Below are 22952 nucleotides of genomic sequence, written 5' to 3'. Positions count from 1 at the left end.
GTTAACCTCTATTAAATTTGAGTGGTAGCTACATGGCTGTTATTATTTGTAATTGTCTGTGGTTGAAATATTTCAGAAATAAAAAATTTAATAGTAATAGATGGAAACCCTTCTAAAATGAAATTACTTACAGGCCAAGGTGGTGGGACAGAAGCTACCTCTGGAGTATGAAAATAAGCAACACCATTATGATAAGTGTAAGGATATCCAGTTGAAGTTGTTAGATACATTGTTCCAGCAGCTGGCATTACACTGGGACCTAAAACAAAGTGTAAATAGTAATAATTGAAATGTTCAGTTTGACATTTAAAAATGTAATTTCTGAACAATGGAAGATGTTTATCTTAACACATATATATAGTTACAGTAAAAATTGAATATTATAAGTTCTTTAAAAAATTCCATATGTTAAAGTATATTTGAAATATATATTTTCAAACTCACTACCTTAGAGCTTTTGTTAGCTTAAGGTAAATGAAAGAAAAAGAAACAAGTTTAATAAGGAATACTAAAAATTCACCAATTCAGATTTTAATACTAGTATAATGAAACACAAAACTTAACAATTGAGATTATTATCAGCAAAGTCATTATTATTACAAATATAAATTACATACAATTTAGAGTTTCCTGAAGACTATAGACACTGTAGTGAAGTTCCTAAGATCTTAGTAAGACTGTCTATTTGTAAAAGGCCAAAGAAAATGGAGGCAGTGAAATTAGACAAAATTCTACTTTCCTCAAGACACTTGTTCCACCTTACAAATTCTTTGGATCTACTATCAGCAAGCACTCACTCATGCTATGACTATATTTTATTCTCTAGTCTCCCTTTGCTACAACTGCTGCTATTACAAACATGACCACAGACCTTTATGTTGCTAATTTTGGGTCCTCATCTCTTTTCCTAGGTGAAAGTTATATATACTCCTCCCCCCCAAATTAAAAAAAAAGACTTTAAAAATTTTATATGCCAAGTTAGATTTAAGTACTTGACCAACAGGTTATATAAATTACTGAACTGGCAATCCTCCTTCCACTATACTAGTGCTTCTCAAAATTTAAAATTCATTATAATAACCTAGACAGCTTATTAAAATACAAATTCCAGTTCTTTCAAGAGATTTTGATTCAGGAGGCCTGGGATAGGGCCTGAGGAACTGCATTTTGACAGATTCCAAGTGAACTGTTGGTGGCTGCAAACCACACTGTAAGCAGCACTGGCCTGCCACTCTAAATAGCAGTACTACTTCTCAGCTTTTATATTTTCACCACATTTTATCGAGTATTGTTATAGCATATTTTAGTGGTTCTTAATCCAATGCTTTTGAGAATCTGATGAAAGCCACAGACCCTTTTCTCAAAAATACATATATTCAAACAAAATTTTGCATGCAATTCAGAAGGTCCATGAATTTCCCTCCAAAGATCATCAAGGAACCACAGGTTTATCTGTTAAATAAATAAATTTTGAGTGTTTACTATTACAAGGCATTGAACTAGGCCCTAGTGATACAGCCAAAAAGAAAAAAGAAAAAAATGAGCATGCCATGGCCTCTATCTTCATAGAAGTTAGGTTCTGGTAAGGAAGATAGTCATTAGCTAATTACACAATTAATTAAATACAATTTTGATAAAGACATGAAGAGGTAGTATAGGGTACAATGGTGAACATTTCAAATATATATATATATATGTATATATGTAGCATCTGTGAGGAAATGACATTTGTTTTGGGCTGAGCTTTAAAGAACGAATGGGATGGCAAAGATCACTCTAGGTAAAGAAAATAGTATATCAGGAATATGGTTATGTTCTGAAACTGAGGGAAGGCTAGATGGCTAAAGCATGGAAAGAAAAGAGAAGGACAGCTCAAAATAAGCAGAGAATAACATGATAAGATGTGCACTTCTGAAAGATCACTCTGGCTGCCTTGTGTGTGATAGGTTGGAAGGTAGCATGACTGGATTCAGAGAGACCAGTTAGGAGGCTTTTCTAGAAATTAAGGCAAGAAAAGTGGGTAGCTGGGTCTAGAATATTGGTAATGGAGATGGAAAAGAAGTGATAGATTTGAAAAAAAATGAGATAAGAATCCCTTATATTTTGTAAATATATCTTTAATACTTATCCTTTCTTTGTAGACAAGTAAAAATAGCTTTGGAGTCAAACTGTCCTGGATTTGAAGGCTAATGCTACCATTTGGTTAAGTTATTTAACCCCATACTTCTCAAATTTGGGCCTAGCATGGTTATGTCAGGAAACATGAAAAGGCACAGGCTGAACATGGTGATCTTCTTACAGAATCAGTCTTATTCAAACAATTATTTTTAGGAAACATTTTAATAAACAATACAGTGTTATAGAACAGAATCCAAATTGCACATGAAGTTTTATATAAACCATGAGACTTTAAAGACAGTTTAAAGAAAATTAAAGAATTTAAAGAAAATTTATAATTCTGGTATGGTGCCATTGGGTTAAGACCCACAACATGACCAGATTAACTCTCCCCTACATTTAAGATTATTTCAGCAGAAATGTTTCTAAAACAATGACTTTACCTTTATAAGCTGAATTTTCTATTTACAAAAATAGAACTAATAATACCTCACAGATTGCTGTAAAGATTAAATGAAATAAATGAAAACCCATAACATTGACCCTTGCGCTGAATAGTTCTTAAATAACTATACATCTGTTTGAAAGCATTCAGCATACTGCTGATTTATGTTCTATTTTTAGCAACTTGTGGGTCATAATATGAACATTACTAGTTGTTCCTACTGATGGTGATAATGGGCTAAAGAACTGCTATTACATGTTATAGCTTAACTCTTGCATCTAACAATAGTAGTCTGAAAATATTCAGCATTCTGCCATATTTACTGCATTCCATTTTGGAGTATCAACTTACTAAGGACACTTCAGTTATCTTCTGAATTAACAAACACTAAGTCAAAATTAAACTTGATATCTGTTAACTTCTAAGTCAAAAACAGAACAGTCCAAATGAGCACAATCTATTAATTTGTTAACAGATGTACAATATCCACCTAATGTTTTAAACATCCCAGTAGACACTAGGACACAGCTAAGGAAGAATGAAAAATTGAGTTACAAATTTTATGCGAAGTTTCTCCTTCTAGCCAAAGATTCTGTTGGAGATTTTAATAAATATTATAGGTAAAAGTTAACTGTAAAGATGTCTAACTTAATAAATGGGAAGAGTGAGGAAAAAAAGAGTAGAGTCGAAAGCATTACCAAAATTTGAGGAAGGCATCTAACTTAGCCAGTTCCTAAAGCTTTAGGGATTGTTTCCTCTGTTATGATACATGTGGTTGGGTTACAGTATGTACCATACAACCAGAGTTTCTGATATTTGTTCTATATTTTCACTTTCTGTAATTTTACTCTAATTTTAAATTACTTTGTTAATTAGAAAATTTTCTAAATAGTAATTAACTACTTTTAATTTCTTTTGTAATTTTAAACTATATTTTTATCATAAAAGATTTTTCCTTTAAAGATGTAACTATATGGAATATAGTTAAACACCATTATTTATATAAATTTTGCCTAGTCCCCCCTACCCTGCAAACTAATATATTTTAATTTGTGGTAAGAAATATTCATTTGACCACCAACTTCACTAAATTTACTTTATTAAATGAAAGAAAGCTGATATTTTAATGAAGTTCTATTAAAACTCTAATATTTCAAAAAAGAACCATGCAAAAATACTGAAAAATACATTAGTTCTCAATACATACGAGGGATCCCTACTTGTTGTTTTCTTATTGCTGGACCAATGTTCAGTTTCTTGTCCTTGTAATTAAGTTTTTCAGCCTAAAATAAGAAAAAATAAATTATTTTATTATCATTCTTTGAAAGTGGCAAGGCATAGTGGAAAGGACAAAGTCTTTGGATTTAAATAGATCTGGGTGTGAATCTTGGTTCCAGTGCTCTGGCCCTAATTCCTCATCTGACAATTTACTAGTTATTAGTGTGTGTGAGCAGAGAGGTGAAAAATTTGAGTCTCCTTACACACGTGGTCCCAGCTAAGGTCAAACAGGGTGACACTGTTTTCTTTTTCCATCTTTTATACTGTAAACAATTGTCCTTTTCATGTTCTATTTAGTGTCATGTTTTTCACATTTTTGTGACTTATGTTGGTATTTTTGCTATTTAAAATGGCCCTCAAGTGTAGTGCTGAAGTGCTTGCTAGTGTTCCTAAGTGCAAGAAGACTGTCATGTGACTTAATGGAGAAAAATATGTGCTAGCTGGGTTTAATTCAGGCATGAGTTATAGTGCTGTTGGCCACGAGTTCAGTGTTAATGAATCAAAAATATAAATTAAATATAATATCTTTAAACAGAAGCACACATAAGACAAAGTTACGTATTGATCGGCTGATGAAAATATTGTGAGCAGAAGCTTGTGGGACCCTAGCCCTGTATTCTTCTAGGTGCAGCACTTCAATATTTGCTAATTCAGTGTTCGTGGTGATTTTATAGAACACACCACTACAAATAATGAGAATTGACTGCATATGACTTAAATACAATTTAAATAAAATTTTTTCCTAAAAAATTTAAATGTTACAGTTGCCAAATTTAAAGTTATTATATATTGAACTGCAGGCTATAGACTTTTTCTATGAGTGCTCTTAGTTTATATAAAGTTTTTCAGAGGAGGGAAATAATCTCAGATAACCTCACTCTAGGAATCTACATTTGTAGTGTTTTTTAGGAATTCAAAGTGCTATTAACACTTCAGGAAAGATACATCCTTAAATTCTTAGTTTAAGCAAATAAAGTGAAAAATTATATACAAACTTCACAACCATACTTACATAATTATTTGGAATTTGTTTTTCTGTAGATAAAATTTCTCTTTAATCTTTTTTTTTTAATTCATTTTTTTGGAGACCAATGTCAATCTTAAGATGCAAAGAAGATAAAATTTTTTTTTTTTTTTTTTAGCAATCAATCATTGTACTGGAACCCTACTATTATTAAATTAATACCTTAAAGGATTAGTTTCAGAGAAAGAAGTTCTAAAAATTAAGTTAAATACACCAAAATATCTTACCTCTTGTAAAATTTTTTGTGCATCTTCTTGTGTTTCAAAAGTGACAAAGCCATACCTAAATAAATGCATTAATTATTATCTTAGAACATTACATTGGAATATATTAAGATTAAATTTTTTTTTTTTTTAAGAATGGGCCATTGCGGGGGACTTCCCTGGCAGTCCAGCGGTTAAGCCTCTGCATTCCCAATGCAGGGGGCATGGGTTCGATCCCTGGTTGGGGAACATCCCACAAGCCTCAAGAAGCAGCCAGAAAAAGAAAAAAAACAAAAAAGAAAGAATGGGCCATGGTAGGAGTGAACATTTTTCCTTGGTGCACCAGTATGCAAAACTTAGGAGAACCATTCACAGCTTAACACTGTCACCTCCTCTTAAAGGGAGGGGCCTAAAAGAAAAAAAAAACCCTGGGGATCTTGAAACAGTTTCAGACCTGAGCTGTAAGTAAGGCAGGAAAGCATGCGAGATTTGTATTCTGGTTTACAAATTGGAATGCAATAAATTTCAGTCCAGAGCACTAATATCCTTTTAAAATGATAGAAGTTTGGTTTAAATAGAAATCAAAGTAGAAAAAAACCTTTAAAAATTTAAAAGTTTCAACATAATAAAATTTTTTATGTGGGTAAATGAGTATACAAACATATTATTTACTATTATCAGCATATATAAACTGATAATGCAACTATTAGTATATTTCCCAAATAAAATCAATTAAAAATATGTACAACCCAGACTTTATATATGCTTTTTCATATATACTTGTTACCTTCAGAGTATAAATCATGATCAAGACACAAATACACAATGTATGCCATGTCCAAAAAGCCAAAATAGGTAGAAAAAAAGGAATGAAAGAAATAAAAAGTATATCCCCCGAAAATGTAATCTCTATTTGTATAACTTAAGGAAACTCTTCTTTGTAGTGCTAAACTATTATTTTCCTCAATTCATAATTACTATTATATAATTATGTATTGTGTAATTAGTAAACATTTACTGTTTCTTCAATTCATAATTGCTGTATTATATATGAATTTTCTTTTTCAACAAAGGAATTTCTTTTTTTCTATTTGCCCAAACATTAAACAACGGCTAAAGAAATATTTTTACGTTATTATTAGTTTTTTTTTTTTTGGTAGAACACATATACCACCCAGTGGAAAAAGCATAAAATACAGTCTACATTTCTATGTGTGTTTTTCAATGATTAAAAAATGTATATTACAAATTCTATTAAGCCAAGTAAAAGAGGTACAATCTCACTTCATCCTAATATTGATTGTCAGTCTCAGGAAATATCTCATTTGTTTAAAAATAACCTCTGCAGGATCTCATCTCTTCCAAAGTGTCCACCTGTCATACTTACACGTAGTTTCCCACTAATATAATTTTCCCTCCACCTTATTGGTCCCTTCTTTTATGCCTATAAGAATGTATATATTGTCTTTTTTTCAAGAAAACAAACATAATCCTTCATCGATTTCTTTAACTTTGCAGTCAAACTTCTTAAGCGAGTACCCTATGCAAACTACCGTTTTCTTCTCTGGTATTTGGCTTTTGAATATACCAATCCACTGAAACAGCTGTAAGGGCACTAGACAGTTCTAGACAAATCCTACTGCTTTTTTCCCTTAATTTTCATTCTCCTTGATTTGGCAATTAAAAATCATTCTCATTAAGAGTTATATTTCTCAGATTAGTCCCCTAATTAGGTCTTTGAGGCACAACCTATGGACGCTCTTTTGTGTCAGCCTTTTTCAGGTAAAGTTCTCTCTAGTCTAAAGCAGGTATACAATTCCAAAAATATCAGATTCCTTTAGCTTCTGGTGCCTTGGCTACTGGACAAGAGCTACTTGACATTAAGTGCTTATTACCGAACAATGAATGGTCCCTCAGCCTTTGCAAGAATAACTTTCCAATAGATTAAGGAATATTATAGTGTCACTATTCCTCCAAAATACACAAACACACACACACTGAAATCAAAAGGTAGGAGGAAAGAAGAAGGCATGAAACTCTCTTTTAAAAAATGGAACCAAAGTAAATTAGTATACAAAACCTAGTAATCCAATAAAAATACAATTGTCAATTCCATGTACTATCCATAGTGATACTAACCCTTTGGGCACTCCAGCTCTGTCATTTACAATCTTCACTTCTTTTACAGACCCATACTGGGAAAAAAATTTTCTTAAATCATTTTCATTTGTCTAATGGTATAAAAAGAAAACACACAAAAACCATTTTAATTGATAAAAGATGAAACAACTCCTATGCTTGGTTTGGAGACACAAAAGGTAACATAAATAACAATATGGATGTAAGAATGCCTCTCATCATAAAAACAGTGCATGAAACCACTAGGTTATTAAAATCAATATGAATACTTTGCTTTATGCAGAGTTGTTAATACTATGTCATAAAATATTACACTGCAATAAAATATTTTAAGCTGAATTTTTAAAAAACTACAAAGAAAGCTCACTATTTAAAGGAATTCTTGTTCTCTAGTTAGCCAGTTTTTAATAAAATGTACTAGGCATGGTATACATAGTACATACTAAGGGCATACTACTATTGGTTCTTGTGGTTCAGAGAGGCCCACAGTCATAGCAGTGGAACTAGGTTATGCTGGCCTATACCAGTCACTCTATTTTAAGCAGCAGAGTCCCCAGGAAAAGTAAGGTCTTAGGAAGGAAATATATTTCCAAAAGTACCTGAACTCAATTTGTGATAACAACAGAGAGGCTACAAGATTTAAAGTTTTTAGATGCTTTATCTGTATTCAATATACATGTCAGCTAAATACAGACATTATGATGATATGCAAAAAAAATTGAGTCATAATTAGACTATCACGTACAAGATGCCTACAAAGATAGTTTGGCATATCTGGTTTTAATTGAAATAGTCTCAAAATAGACCCATATCACCTTTCTCTAGAGTATTCACACTAAATTCATTGCAATTTCATTTTCTGGTTCAGCTATAAGTGTTTGCCCCCAAGAGGTACTTTAAATATCCATAGAAAAATTTTTTCTTTATATATCTAGGAAAAGACATGCCTAACAGCAGAGCAATATTTCTTGAGTTCCACTGCTACCTCACTACTTACTGGTTTTTAGTTGGTAACCTAAAGCCTGCTAAACTGGATGATGACAAATACTGAGTTAATCTGAGAATAACTGACTGCCTCATTTCAATAAACACAAAATGGAATCAACGTCAGAATAAGGTTTCTATTAGAGACTTGAAAACAAATTAATTCAAACTATTCTCTGATAGAAAAATCACTAGCTCAATTTTGCAGCTCCATTTCTTTGCTGAAAAGTAAGGACACAGAAAGTCAAGATGATTAAATATTAAAAGGGATGGGCTGTAGGGTTCTAAAAAGAAGAATTTTAAAAAGTTTGAGACTGCTTGCTACTACGGTAAACTATTTCCTTGCTGGAAATTACCTATGGTTTTGCGAAAGGTGTAAGTATGAGGGAGAGAACCCTAGCAGTTATGTTAAAGCTATGACTGTATTGTAACAATGGCCCCCAAAGTTCATATTGTAGCTGATTGGCTTCAATAAAAACCTACACTAACCTAGCCATATAAATTATTACATTTATTATTTATTTAAAAGTATACTGAGCTAATATAATATAAATTCTGAACAAGAATATTCAACTTGAATATTTATGGTCAGCTATTAATATTTGCTACAGAAACAGAAAATTTTTTTTTAAAAATAAGCATTTCATAAGAAATTATTTTCCTTAATTTATTTTTAGTGAACCAATCACATACTTGCTTAAGACTCACAGTTTTGACAAATACATTAAGTGTAACATTTATCTTGAGCAGGAAAAAAGTAATTCCATACAAATTGTGAGAGATTGATCATTGGAAGATAGCGAGTATTAAATGTCAAATATCATACCCCAATTGCACAAGTTTTTTTTTTTTATTAAGACAACTCCCCCTGAAATTTCCAGTATGTAATATGGAAGCTTGGAAATCCTTCGATATATCCACTTGGAAGTAAGAGTGTTCCTAAATTATCCATGCTTGCCTTTCCTGTAGGTGTTTAACTACCACCACCCACATGGGGGTGCTGCAGAACATCTCACAAAACCATGCCTCTCTGAAAGAGTGAAATGGCTATTACATTATTTAAGCATATTACTGTTAAAATGCTTTATTCTGACTAGGACACAGGCCTTTTTTAGTGACCAAATTCTAAATTAGGTGATAGAAAGCAACCTGCAAAAGACAGAAATCTAGGAAGTTACTCAGGAGCCTAAGATGAAAGTTGGGATAAAGAAACAGGATTTCATAAAACTGCTGTGTTTTTGTTTTTTTTTTCCTTAATTGAGTCTTCTTTTGAAAATTATAGTCACTCATTATTTGGGCTATTAGAGTGTTATGTAAAAAAGTATAATTAGTGTGGTATGGTGAAATAAAGCATGTGGAGATATGAGTCAGAAAAACAGAATTCTAGTTTTCACTTTGTCACTAAGTAGCTAGGAGCTTATAGATATGTCAGTGAGCCTCAATTTCCTTGTATGTGAAATTGGACAATTATATATACTCTATTTAACCTACATTGTTGTTGAAAAGATTCTTTGTATTAAGACAATTTGAAACCTACTAATCATTATGCAAATAGCAAATATGTTATTTTTAAAGTTGCAAGAAGAAACAATTTCTGAGAAATAAAACACTTCTAATACAAAGAATACACTATGTTGCATACATAATTAGGTACCTTAAGGTCGATTCCTCCTACAAAGATGCGATTAGGGACCACTGTTCCATATCTTGGGGCACTTGTTGGGTTATTCAAAGGCACAGGTGACACAGGATTAGGGGATGGAGATAATGAATCTGTTTGCATCTGATTCGATGTTTGCTGTAAAATAAAATTCTTTTAAACTCTTAGTACTGGGTATAAGTTTTGATGCAGGATGAAAGCATATATCCTTCAAAAAGATAAGTCATTGACAAAATGTAGTATTTCAGACTTTAATTTTATGCTAATATTATGAAGATTATAATTAGAGCTAATAACTTTTGGGGGCAACAAAAATATAAGAAATGTAGAATTCATTCCTCTACAGAGACGATCTTAAATCTTAAATATATTATTTAAACATACATATGTTAGTTATTATTAACTGTACTATTTAAATATTATAAGCATTAAGAAGGAATATTAAACTCAAAAAGAAGTTTGAAAAAGAGAAGAATAACCCTGGACAGCTAGGAGCTGGCCTGGCACAACCAACTAGGCCCTGGTGTTAGGAGTTGGCCGGGAACTCACAGCTAGGCTGTGGTGTTCTCTTGTTAACAGAACACCAACATCGGGCAAGGCTCCTCTGTGATTGTGGTGGATGAAGATAAAAACAAGATCACTCCATAATCGTATCTGTACATTGACAAAAACAAAAGCATTACCCAAACCACAAGAATGACCAAACGTCCTTCTATCCTGCCTGATAAGACTGCTCCTTTTTTTAACAATCACAGCTTTAGCTTCAATCTATTTTTCTTGTCTCCTAGGTAAGAATTAACATACCCAATTATAGAATTACTCCCACCTCCTGATAACACGTATTCAGAGTAAAGCTTTCTTCATTAAACCCTCTCTAAAAAGTGCTTAATATAAGCTTAAATCCTATAATAAGTTCTTCTAACACCTTGCTGAGAGGCCGCATGGTGTATGTTCTTCTTTGTTGTTAATTCAGAAGATCCAACTTTAATAAACTGCAGGTGTATTTGTGGTAGTCTTTGGCTAAAGGGCATTGACAAGTAAACAGACTCCGACACAAGTTCACGGTTTTTCAACTCTAAAGTCAAATTTTTAAAATGCACTTGGCAATTGGAAAAGTGGACCGATTTAGTAAAAAAAAAAAAAAAATTGTATACCTATAACTCATAGGTATAAATTTTTATACTAAAATTTTTTATACTAATTTTTTCTTTATGCTAAAGAATTGAGTTCATATTCATATGTTCACAATTCTAAGTTGGCGACCTAATTTAGATTCTAATAAATATATATTAACATATACACCTTCGCACAATGGCAAGATAGTAGACTCCTCAGGTACACCTGAAAAAAAACAAGACTTGAGAATAGAATTTTAAAGAGAAACTAATTTAAGAACTTGCTAATTATTCTCCTTCTGGGAACACGAAACAGACTTTTGAGACCCTAAATGAGTGCTTCAAAAAGCTTGGAGTTGATGATTTAAATTCTCTGAAAAACAAATTCATGAAAATGAACTTCCAACTTAGATAATGGAGTTGTTCTTTTTTCACATTTGCTCTCCTTTCACTTCATTGACCAATAAAACCATAATCCCTAAATTAATCTCTGCAAGATGTACAGAGAAATGACTAGGCCAGTAGTGACTATGGGGCTATAGGCTGGACCTTATGGGCTCTATTCTCCATCTAGTCTTAAGGGGGAAAAACACTCCCTAGTAAGGGAGTTCATAAAAACATCTCTTAAACCACAGAGTCATCATATTTAATAATTGCTATGTTGTAGTTGCCAATTAAAGAAACTGGGAATCCTAACAGCATCCTCCCTGGGCATCTGGACGTTATTTGTAACTTCAGTCACTTTACTTGTAAGACATAGTGCCCAGACTGGATGATTCTGGGATGCTTAGTTTTACTTTTCAAGTGTGGATTTGTATTGCTAGAGATAATAGAACAGCTCTGGTAGATACAATCTTTTCTCTCTGCCGGGTTACAGAATGTAGTCATTACCTATTTGCAAAGTTAAAAAAAAAAATCAATCTTCATGTAATTCTCTTCTTAAAAACAAAATGAATTCAATGGATGACCTCTTTTGTTCCAAATTTGTTTAAATAAAAGTCAACTCCATTAGTTTTCATTAAGAGAGGAATGACTTGAATGGAAGAGAACAGAGTGCTTTACTTCCAATCTTGAGAAATCAGTTAAATGATACCGAGGAAGGAAAAACATGAACTTTTTACATATCACTCACTTCATTCTTCATTTTCTAAGACTCCTGTTCTATTGTGGGTTCCAACTGTTTTATTTTTCTCCTTACCACTTACCAACATGTAATACCATGTAATTTATTTATTATGTTTGTTATCTGTCTCTTTCCACTATAATGTAATGTTCAAGAAGGAAGAGGGTTTTGCCTGTTTTGTTCACCGCAGCATCTAAAGTAGGGACCATATATAGCACATGTTCAATAAATATTTGTTGAACGAATGAATAAATGAGTAATTTCTTCCTGCTCACGATATGCCAACCCTTAGGTTGTGGGCTGAAGACTACAATATGAATAATAGCCTAGAAAATATTTTAATCTTGGTAGTAGCAAGGCTCAGGTAGAGACGATCTTTAAGTTCCTCAGAGAAGGTTAGCGATTCACTGAGTTAATTAAGAAAGCCTCAAATTCTACTGGCAATAATTTTGCAAACGTATGAAAAGCACTTAGATTGGTGCTGTTTTGGGGTTAGAAGTAAGGGTCCTTAATAAAACTTCTAGTACTAGTTTATTTAAAATTTCCTCCAAAGTAATGTGCCCCCACTGCCTCCTCCTCTCTAAAATTAACCTCGAAATCTATCATCTACTTTGCCAACAAAGACAACAGGAAAAGGGCGGGCTAACCGTCGCAGTTACGGCCTCCGTGCTCCTTCCCCTCCGAAGCCAGCAAGCTGAGGCGGTGGGGGAAATGGCTGAGGCGACAACTCCCTTGGGTTCTCTCGGGTCATCATGAACTTGATCACTGTCTCGAGGATCCACCCCCTCCCCACCAAAGTGCGGGAGGGAAAAGAAAGCTAGCCAGCGAGAAATTTTGCCCTGCAAACCCGCCAGCAGCAGTGGCGGGAACCCTCAACGGCACCGACCCCGACGCCGGCCTAGTGTGCAGCCTGCCCTGCGCGCCTCGCATGGCGCTCGCTGATTGGCTGCTGGCGGGCGCCGCGCGGGGCGGGGCGGCACGTTGCCGCAGCCCCTCGGGCCTAAGCGGTCTCCCGCCCCTCCCCAGCCCAGCCCTGTCTGGCTTGGGCGCGCACCTGGTGCTAGAGGTTCCGGTCCGACCTGGGCACAGGTCCCCGCTACCCAGCCCCGCCCCCGCCCCCTGCCAGGTCTCTCGGGCCTTCTGGTCCCCAATGACCAGTCGAGGAGAGGAGGCGTCAGCCGCCAGGGCAACGCCTCAGGGGGGCGGCTGGGCGGAGTCCGGTGGGAGTGGGCGTCAAAGACGCAGCAAGCCTAATTTCGGCGGGAAAGCTATTTCTCTAGCCTGGGCCCGGCCTGGTGCACAGGGCCCAGCCACCCACCGCCTCCGGTCGCTGCCGAGGTCTCCCAGCCCGTCTACACCCCGTTCAGGCCCGGGGGCCGCACCTTCCCGACCCCACGACACAACCCGACGGGGCCTGCAGGCGGGCCGCTCTTCGTGGCAGTCGATGGGGCTACCTGACCACGTTACTTCCCGACAAAATCGCAGGCTCTAGACTCGCCCTTCCAGCCCCTCACAGACGGAGTCCACATTTCTCCTTCTCCCCACTACCCCGGGGCCCAGGACTCCGGGCCATGACCGCCGTACTCACCGCCCCGGACTCGGTCTCCATCCTCCTCTCTGTTCTTCAAAAGCCAGGGGCAAAGGAACAGAAACCTAAGGTTTGAAAGCACCTTCACACCCAGGAAGCAGCACCACGTTTGCCGACGGAGACTCTCTCCCACTGGCGGCGACGGCGTTGGTGGCAGTTGCAGGGCCGGAGACTCGGACCCGGGTCCTGAACCTGCCACCCCGGGGGGTGAGGAGGGACAGGCGGCGTCGCCTAGGGCGGTGGACTGCGGTGCGGGCGGGCGCCACAGCCCGGGGAGGGGCGCGGGCGGGCGGGTTTCGGCGGTGGCCCGTGGTCGCCGAGCTGGGCCGTTTCAGGGGCAGAGCGTACAGCAGGTCGGGGCGGGCGTGGAGTGTGCGGAGCGAGGGCTCCCTTCTGGAGCCACTCTCGCCTGTTTTCGGACGGCTGGGGAGGAGAGAGCGAACGGTTATGCAGAGTTCCATGCACCGCACGCCCTTCACGCCTTTCCTTCTCCCCTTTGGAGAAAAGTTGGCCTCTGGGACTGGTGAGTTTCGACAGGTGGAGGTGACCTCAGGCTTTACTAAGGTGCAAGAAGCCTGTTGAGGGGCGACTTCGGAAGGCTGGTGCGGGGCGAGGAGGCCAGTTTGCAGAGTCAAAGTGTGACTCCCTGGGGCCTGACGCGCCAAACTCGGAGGCTCCGGAGAAGCCGCGGACGCCGCGCCGCACCGCACCTGTTGTCGCCGTCACTCATCCCAGCCGAGCGGGCGGGGCGGCGCGGGAGGCTTGTCCGGGGCCCGCCGCGCCGCGCAGTCCGGGCTCCGGCGCCCGCCCCAGGCCCGCGCCCGCTGAGCACCGCCCGGCCGCCGCACAGCCTGGGGAGCCGGCCCGCGACAGAGCCACCCGCGCGCCCGAGGGGTGAGGACTGTGCCACTTGGCTGGAGTGGCTCTAGCCACCTTGGGATCTCCTTTGGAAGAAGACTGCTTCGTAAAATATATTGCCAGAAGGTAGCTGCGATTTATTTACATATCTCGCCGATATCACATATTTTATGTATATAAAATATATAACCAAGTTCTAAATAATTACAACTAGGTTAACTTCTGTAATAATGATGATGATTATGGCTACCATTTATCAAGGCCTCACTTTGGTGCCAGGCGCAGTGCTTTACAATCAGTATCATTTAATCATTTCATTTTTACAGCAACCCTTCAAATAGATGCTCCTGTTATCTTCATATTACAGGTGAGCAAATGGAAATATTAAGTTAAGTAATATTAAGTTAAGTTAATTAAGTTAATATTAATATTAAGTTAAGTAATTTGGTCAAGTTCTAAAGCTATAGATGTAACCCGGGTGTCTCTCTGACAGCAGGTCATGATCTTAACCATTTTGACATATATTTTTAAAGAATTAACAACAACGACTGTTAAAAGTTACCTCAGTAATAACTTTCGTACTCTCTATTATAAAAGTTTGTTTTTTTTTACTTTCAAGATAGTTAAAAATTATTATGTATTTAATTTTTAATCTGTTCAAACATTAGCTCTTCATATTATTTACCACAAATAAAATGGGAAACGTAATTATTTTCATTGAATACAGTTCAGCTAAAGCATCCTAATATACATTTGTGCATACAATTTAAGCTCAATTTCTCAGGTTTTAGTTTCTTTGGAAACAGAGACTACAAACCTATTAAAATTAAAACTCATGTTTCAAAGCAGAATAATTTTGCTGTTCAATACCATTAGAACTGATCTTCTTTGGGCATTTTTTTCCAGTAGTAATGATGGGTTTAAGTAGATATTACTGACATCTCTTTTGTCCAAGTCTTTTTTGACTAAAAACACTTATTTTTGAACACTGTATTCACCATACTAGGTGTTCAGTCTGTGACACACAATTTAACCGACACAATTTAGGGAACACTGACTGTATATTTCAAGACCCGTGTTGGGTGCTAGGGGGCTATACTGTATTTGCAGTATGGTAATTCTCTGTTCTCCTTCTAAGTCTTTTAATCCTTAAGCAAAACGTTTTTTTGTTTTAAAACTTGCATAAAACATGTAGAATTATACAATTCAACGTAGTACACGTTTATAGAGTTCCTATTATGTTCAGTACATAATACTATATGCAGTGAGAGATAAGAAGATGAACAAGATCAAACCTCTGTCCTTGACGTGTTTTTAATCTAAAAAGAGAGAAAAGACTAATTACTCAAAATAATTACATCTAAATTGCTTATAATAAATAGGATACATACAAAATAGGGTAAGTGGTACGTGAACTATGATCAAAGGCCTGTGGGAGTACAGAGAACAGCACTGTGGAGCACAGTGTCCAGGGCTGGGTAAGGGCACCGTCAAAGCTGAAATACTAGCGTGAGTGGGAAGGGGAGAAAAGAAATTGATCCGTCATGTACCCAGCAGTGGGCAAAGCACATAAATTTTTTAAAAAAAAATTTCAAATTTTATCTTATTTTTTTATACAGCAGGTTCTTATTAGTCATCAGTTTTATACACATCAGCATATACATGTCAATCCCAATCGCCCAATTCATCACACCACCACCACCACCCCACTACTTTCCCCACTTGGTGTCCATACGTTTGTTCTCTACATTTATGTCTCAATTTCTGCCCTGCAAACTGGTTCATCTGTACCATTTTTCTAGGTTCCACATATATGCGTTAATATACGATATTTGTTTTTCCCTTTCTGACTGAATTCACTCTGTATGACAGTCTCTAGATCCATCCATGTCTCAACAAACGACCCAAATTCGTTCCTTTTTATGGCTGAGTAATATTCCATTGTATATATGTACGACATCTTCTTTATCCATTCGTCTGTCGATGGGCATTTAGGTTGCTTCCATGACCTGGCTATTGTAAATAGTGCTGCAAGGAACATTGGGGTGCATGTGTCTTTTTGAATTACGGTTTTCTCTGGGTATATGCCCAGTAGTGGGATTGCTGGATCATGTGGTAATTTTATTTTTAGTTTTTTTAAGGAACCTCCATACTGTTCTCCATAGTGGCTGTATCAATTTACCTCCCCACCAACAGTGCAATAGGGTTCCCTTTTCTCCACACCCTCTCCAGCATTTGTTGTTTCTAGATTTTCTGATGATGCCCATTCTAACTGGTGTGAGGTGATAGATACCTCATTGTACTTTTGATTTGCATTTCTCTAATAATTAGTGATGTTGAGCAGCTTTTCATGTGCTTCTTGGCCATCTGTATGTCTTCTTTGGAGAAATGTCTATTTAGGTCTTCTGTGCATTTTTGGATTGGGTTGTTTGTTTTTTTAATATTGAGCTGCATGAGCTGTTTATATATTTTGGAGATTAATCCTTTGTTGCTTCATTTGCAAATATTTTCTCCCATTCTGAGGGTTGTCTTTTCATCTTGTTTATGGTTTCCTTTGCTGTGCAAAAGCTTTGAAGTTTCATTAGGTCCCATTTGTTTATTTTTGTTTTTATTTCCATTACTCTAGGAGGTGGATCAAAAAAGATCTTGCTGTGATTTATGTCAAAGAGTGTTCTTCCTATGTTTTCCTCTAAGAGTTTTATAGTGTCCAGTCTTACGTTTAGGTCTCTAATCCATTTTGAGTTTATTTTTCTGTATCGTGTTAGGGAGTGTTCTAATTTCATTCTTTTACATGTAGCTGTCCAGTTTTCCCAGCACAACTTATTGAAGAGACTGTATTTCTCCATTGTATGTCCTTGCCTCCTTTGTCATAGATTAGTTGACCATAGGTGCATGGGTTTCTCTCTGGGCTTTCTATCTTGTTCCATTGATCTATATTTCTATTTCTGTGCCAGTACCATACTGTCTTGATTACTGTACTGTACTTTGTACAAAGCTACTGCAGTTTTGTACTATAGTCTGAAGTCCGGGAGCCTGATTTCTCCAGCTCTGTTTTTCTTTCTCAAGATTGCTTTGGCTATTCAGGGTCTTTTGTGTTTCCATACAAATTGTGAAATTTTTTGTTCTAGTTCTGTGAAATATGCCATTGATAGTTTGATAGGGATTGCATTGAATTTGTAGATTGCTTTGGGTAGTATAGTCATTTTCACAATGCTGATTCTTCCAATCCAAGAACATGGTATATCTCTCCATCTGTTTGTATCATCTTTAGTTTCTTTCATCAGTGTCTGATACTTTTCTGCATTCAGGTCTTTTATCTCCTTAGGTAGGTTTATTCCTAGGTATTTAATTCTTTTTGTTGCATTGGTAAATGGGAGTGTTTCCTTAATTTCTCTTTCAGAGTTTTCATCATTAGTGTATAGGAATGCAAGAGATTTCTGTGCATTAATTCTGTATCCTGCTACTTTACCAAATTCATTGATTAGCTCTAGTAGTTTTCTGATAACATCTTTAGGATTCTGTATGTATAGTATCATGTCATCTGCAGTGACAGCTTTACTTCTTCTTTTCCGATTTGGATTCCTTTTATTTCATTTTTTCTCTGATTGCTGTGGCTAAAACTTCCAAAACAATGTTGAATAATAGTGGTGAGAGTGGGCAACCTTGTGTTGTTCCTGATCTTAGTGGAAATGGTGTCAGTTTTTCACCATTGAGGATAATATTGGCTGTGGGTTTGTCATATATGGCCTTTATTATGTTGAGATAAGTTCCCTGTATGCCTACTTTCTGGAGGGTTTTTATCATAAATGGGTGTTGAATTTTGTCAAAAGTTTTCTCTGCATCTATTGAGATGATCGTATGGTTTTTCTTCTTCAGTTTTTTAATATGGTGTATCACATTCATTGATTTGCCTATATTGAAGAATCCTTGCATTCCTGGGAGAAGCCCCACTTGATCCTGGTGTATGATCCTTTTAATGTGCTGTTGGATTCTGTTTGCTAGTATTTTGTTGAGGATTTTTGCGTGTATGTTCATCAATGATATTGGCCTGTAGTTTTCTTTCTTTGTTACATCTTTGTCTGGTTGTGGTATCAGGGTTATGGTTGCCTTGTAGAATGAGTTTGAGAGTGTTCCTCCCTCTGCTATATTTTGGAAGAGTTTGAGAAGGATAGGTGTTAGCTCTTCTCTAGATGTTTGATAGAATTTGCCTGTGAAGCCATCTGGTCCTGGGCTTTTGTTTGTTAGAAGATTTTTAATCACCGTCTCAGTTTCAGTGCTTGTGATTGGTCTGTTTATATTTTCTATTTCTTACTGGTTCAATCTCGGAAGGTTGTGCCTTTCTAAGAATTTGTCCATTTCTTCCAGGTTGTCCATTTTATTGGCATATAGTTGCTCATAGTAATCTCTCATGATCCTTTGTATTTCTGCAGTGTCAGTTGTTCCTTCTCCTTTTTCATTTCTAATTCTATTGATTTGAGTCTTCTCCCTTTTTTTTCTTGATGAGTCTGGCTAATGGTTTATCAATTTTGTTTATCTTCTCAAAGAACCAGCTTTTAGTTTTATTGATCTTTGCTACTGTTTCCTTTATTTCTTTTTCATTGGTTTCTGATGTGATCTTTATGATTTCTTTCCTCCTGCTAACTTTGGGTTTTTTTTGTTCTTATTTCTCTAATTGCTTTAGGTGTAAGGTTAGGTTATTTATTTGACATGTTTCTTGTTTCTTAAAGTTAGGATTGTATTGCTATAAACTTCCCTCTTAGAACTGCTTTTGCTGTATCCCATAGGTTTGGGGTCATTGTGTTTCCATTTTCATTTGTTTCTAGGGTGTTATTGACTTCCTCTTCGATTTCTTAAGTGATCTCTTGGTTATTATGTAGTGTATTGTTTAGCCTCCATGTGTTTGTATTTTTTACAGATTTTTTTCCTGCAATTGATATCTAATCTCATAGCATTGTGGTCGGAAAAGATACTTGATACAATTTCAATTTTGTTAAATTTACCAAGGCTTGATTTGTGACCCAAGATATGATCTATCCTGGAGAATGTTCCATGAACACTTGAGAAGAAAGTGTATTCTGTTATTTTTGGATGGAATGTTCTATAAATATCAATTAGGTCTGTCTTGTTTAATGTATCATTTAAAGCTTGTGTTTCCTTATTTATTTTCATTTTGGGTGACCTGTCCATTGGTGCAAGTGGGATGTTAAAGTCCCCTACTATGATTGTGTTACTGTCGATTTCCCCTTTTATGGCTGTTAGTATTTGCCTTATGTATTGAGGTGCTCCTATGTTGGGTGCATAAATATATATAATTGTGAAATCTTCTTCTTGGATTGATCCCTTGATCATTATATAGTGCCCTTCTTTGTCTCTTGTAATAGTCTTTGTTTTAAAGTCTATTTTGTCTGATATGAGAATTGCTACTCCAGCTTTCTTTTGATTTCCATTTGCATGGAATATCTTTTTCCATCCCCTTACTTTCAGTCTGTAAGTCTCCCTAGGTCTGAAGTGGGTCTCTTGTAGACAGCATATGTACCGGTCTTGTCTTTGTATTCATTCATCCAGTCTATGTCTTTTGGTTGGAGCATTTAATCCATTTCCATATAAGGTAATTATCAATACGAATGTTCCTATTACCATTTACTTAATTGTTTGGGGTTTGTTATAGTAGGTCTTTTCCTTCTCTTGTGTTTCCTGCCTGGAGAAGGTCCTTTAGCATTTGTTTTAAAGCTGGTTTGGTGGTGCTGAGTTCTCTTACCTGTTGCTTGGCTGTAAAGGTTTTAATTTCTCCATCAAATCTGAATGAGATCCTTGCTGGGTAGAGTAATCTTTGTCGTAGGTTTTTCCCTTTCATCACTTTAACTATGTTCTACCACTCCCTTCTGGCCTGCAGAGTTTCTGCTGAATGATCAGCTGTTAACCTTTTGGGGAATCCCTTGTATATTATTTGTTGTTTTTCCCTTGCTGCTTTTAATATTTTTTATTTGCATTTAGTTTTTGATAGTTTGATAAATATGTGTCTTGGCGTGTTTCCCCTTGGATTTATCCTGTATTGGACTCTCTGTGCTTCCTGGACTTGATTAACTATTTCCTTTCCCATATTAGGGAAATTTTCAACTATAATCTCTTCAAATATTTTCTCAGTCCCTTTCTTTTTCTCTTCTTCTTCTGAGACCCCTATAATTCGAATGTTGGTGTGTTTAATGTTGTCCCACAGGTCTCTGAGACTGTTGTCAATTCTTTTCATTCTTTCTTTATTCTTCTCTGCTGTAGTTATTTCCACTCTTTTATCTTCCAAGTCACTTATCCGTTCTTCAGCCTCAGTTATTCTGCTATTGATTCCTTCTAGAGAATTTTTAATTTCATTTGTTGTCTTGTTCATTATTGTTTGTTTGCTCTTTAGTTCTTCTAGGTCCTTGTTAAACATTTCTTGTATTTTCTCCATTCTATTTTCAAGATTTTGGATCATCTTTACTATCATTATTCTGAATTCTTTTTCAGGTAGACTGCCTATTTCCTCTTCATTTGTGTGGTCTGGTGGGTTTTTACCTCACTCCTTCATCTGCTGCATATTTCTCTGTTTCCTTATTTTGTTTAACTTACTGTGTTTGGGGTCTCCTTTTCGCAGGCTGCAGGTTCGTAGTTCCTGTTGTTTTTGGTGTCTGCCCCCAGTGGCTAAGGTTGGTTTAGTGGGTTTTGTAAGCTTCCTGTTGGTGGGGACTAGTGCCTGTGTTCTGGTGGATGAGGCTGGATCTTGTCTTTCTGGTGGGCAGGTCTGCATCTGGTGTTGTGTTTTTGGGTGTCCATGACCTTATTATGATTTTAGGCAGCCTTTCTGCTAGTGGGTGCGGTTGTGTTCCTGTCTTGCTAGTTGTTTGACATAGGGTGTCCAGTACTGTAGCTTGCTGGTCATTGAGTGGAGCCGGGTCTTAACGTTGAGATGGATATCTCCTGGAGAGCTTTCGCTGTTTGATATTACAAACATCTGAGCTGGGAGGTTTCTGGTAGCCGAATGTCCGGAACTCGGCTCTTCCACCTCAGAGGCAGAGGCCTGACACCCAGCGGGAGCACCAACATCCTTTCATCCACATGGCTCATAATAAAAGGGAGAAAGAGAGAGAGAGAGAGAGAGAGAGGGAATAAAGTTATTAAAATTAAAGGTAATTATTAAAAATAAAAAAATTTGAAATGTAATTTAAAAAAAAAGGAGAAAGAAGAGAGCAACCAAACCAAAAAACAAATCCACCAATGATAAGAAGCACTAAAAACTATACTAAAAAAAAAAAAAGGGCAGACAGAACCCTAGGACAAATGGTAAAAGGAAAGCTATACAAACAAAATTACACACAGAAGCATACACATACACACTCACAAAAAGAGAAAAAGGAAAAAAAAAATATCATTGCTCCTAAAGTCCACCGCCTCAATTTGGGATGATACCTTGTCTATTCAGGTATTCCACAGATGCAGGATACATCACACTGATTGTGGAGATTTAATCCACTGCTCCAGAGGCTACTGGGAGAGATTTCCCTGTCTCTTCTTTGTTAGCACAGCTCTAGGGGTTTAGCTTTGGATTTGGCCCCATCTCTGTGTGTAGGTCGCCTGAGGGCATCTGTTCTTCGCTGAGACAGCACGGGGTTAAAGTAGCAGCTGATTCGGGGGGCTCTGGCTCACTCAGGCCATGGGGAGGGAGGGGTGCGGATGCAGGGGGAGCCTGCGGCGGCAGAGGCCGGCCTGACATTGCAACAGCCTGAGGTGCGCCGTGTGTTCTCCCGAGGAAGTTGTCCCTGGATCACGGGACCCTGACAGTGGTGGGCTGCACAGGCTCCCGGGAGGGGAGGTGTGGATAGTGACCTGTGCTCGCGCACAGGCTTCTTGGTGGCGGAAGCAGCAGCCTTATCGTCTCATGCCCGTCTCTGGGATCCGCACTGATAGCCGTGGCTCGCGCCCATCTCTGGAGCTCCTTTAAGCGGCGCTCTTAATCCCCTCTCCTCATGCACCCCGACACAAAGAGGCAAGAAAAAGTCTCTTGCCTCGTAGGCAGTTGCAGACCTTTTCCCAGACTCCCTCCCAGCTAACTGTGGCGCACTAGCCCCCTTCAGGTTGTGTTCACGCAGCCAGCCGTAGCCCTCTCCCTGGGATCCAACTGAAGCCCAAGCCTGAGCTCCCAGCCCCCGCCCGCCCCAGCGGGTGAGCAGACAAGCCTCTCGGGCTGGTGAGTGCTGGTCGGCACCGATCCTCTGTGTAGGAGGATTGCTTTGCCCTCTGCACCGCTGTTGCTGCGCTCTCCTCCATAGTCCCAAAGCTTCCCCTGCGCCCATCCTCCGTCTCCGCCAGTGAAGGGGCTTCCTAGTGTGTGGAAACCTTTCTTCCTTCACAGCTCCCTCCCACTGGTGCAGGTCCCGTCCCTATTC

The 22952-nt window shown here is 37.6% G+C and overlaps 1 protein-coding gene across 6 annotated transcripts in view; it reads right to left on the bottom strand.

Moving 5' to 3' along the window:
- Positions 1-14282, bottom strand: part of BOLL (boule RNA binding protein) — a 56484-nt gene extending 42202 nt beyond the window's left edge. Inside the window, exons 1-6 of one of the 6 annotated variants that reach the window (XM_027114827.1) lie at positions 13678-14282; positions 9846-9989; positions 7208-7299; positions 5093-5147; positions 3771-3846; positions 132-259 (exon numbers count right to left, since the gene is read on the bottom strand). In XM_027114827.1, coding sequence (XP_026970628.1) covers positions 132-259; positions 3771-3846; positions 5093-5147; positions 7208-7299; positions 9846-9989; positions 13678-13698 — 516 coding nt within the window. In that variant the 5' untranslated portion in view covers positions 13699-14282. Of the gene's footprint in view, positions 1-131; positions 260-3770; positions 3847-5092; positions 5148-7207; positions 7300-9845; positions 9990-12736; positions 13034-13677 lie in introns of those variants that run through there. The other 5 variants (XM_027114858.1, XM_027114847.1, XM_027114868.1 and 2 more) reach the window with 5 other exon arrangements.
- Positions 14283-22952: the final 8670 nt, after the last annotated feature.

The sequence above is a fragment of the Aethalodelphis obliquidens genome, unplaced genomic scaffold (genome assembly GCF_003676395.1).
Source record: "Aethalodelphis obliquidens isolate GAN/ISIS:26980383/991018 unplaced genomic scaffold, ASM367639v1 scaffold2, whole genome shotgun sequence".
NCBI classification, from domain to species: domain Eukaryota; kingdom Metazoa; phylum Chordata; class Mammalia; order Artiodactyla; family Delphinidae; genus Aethalodelphis; species Aethalodelphis obliquidens.
Note: the sequence above shows the minus strand (reverse complement) of the source record. Positions and strands in the feature narration are given on the sequence as shown.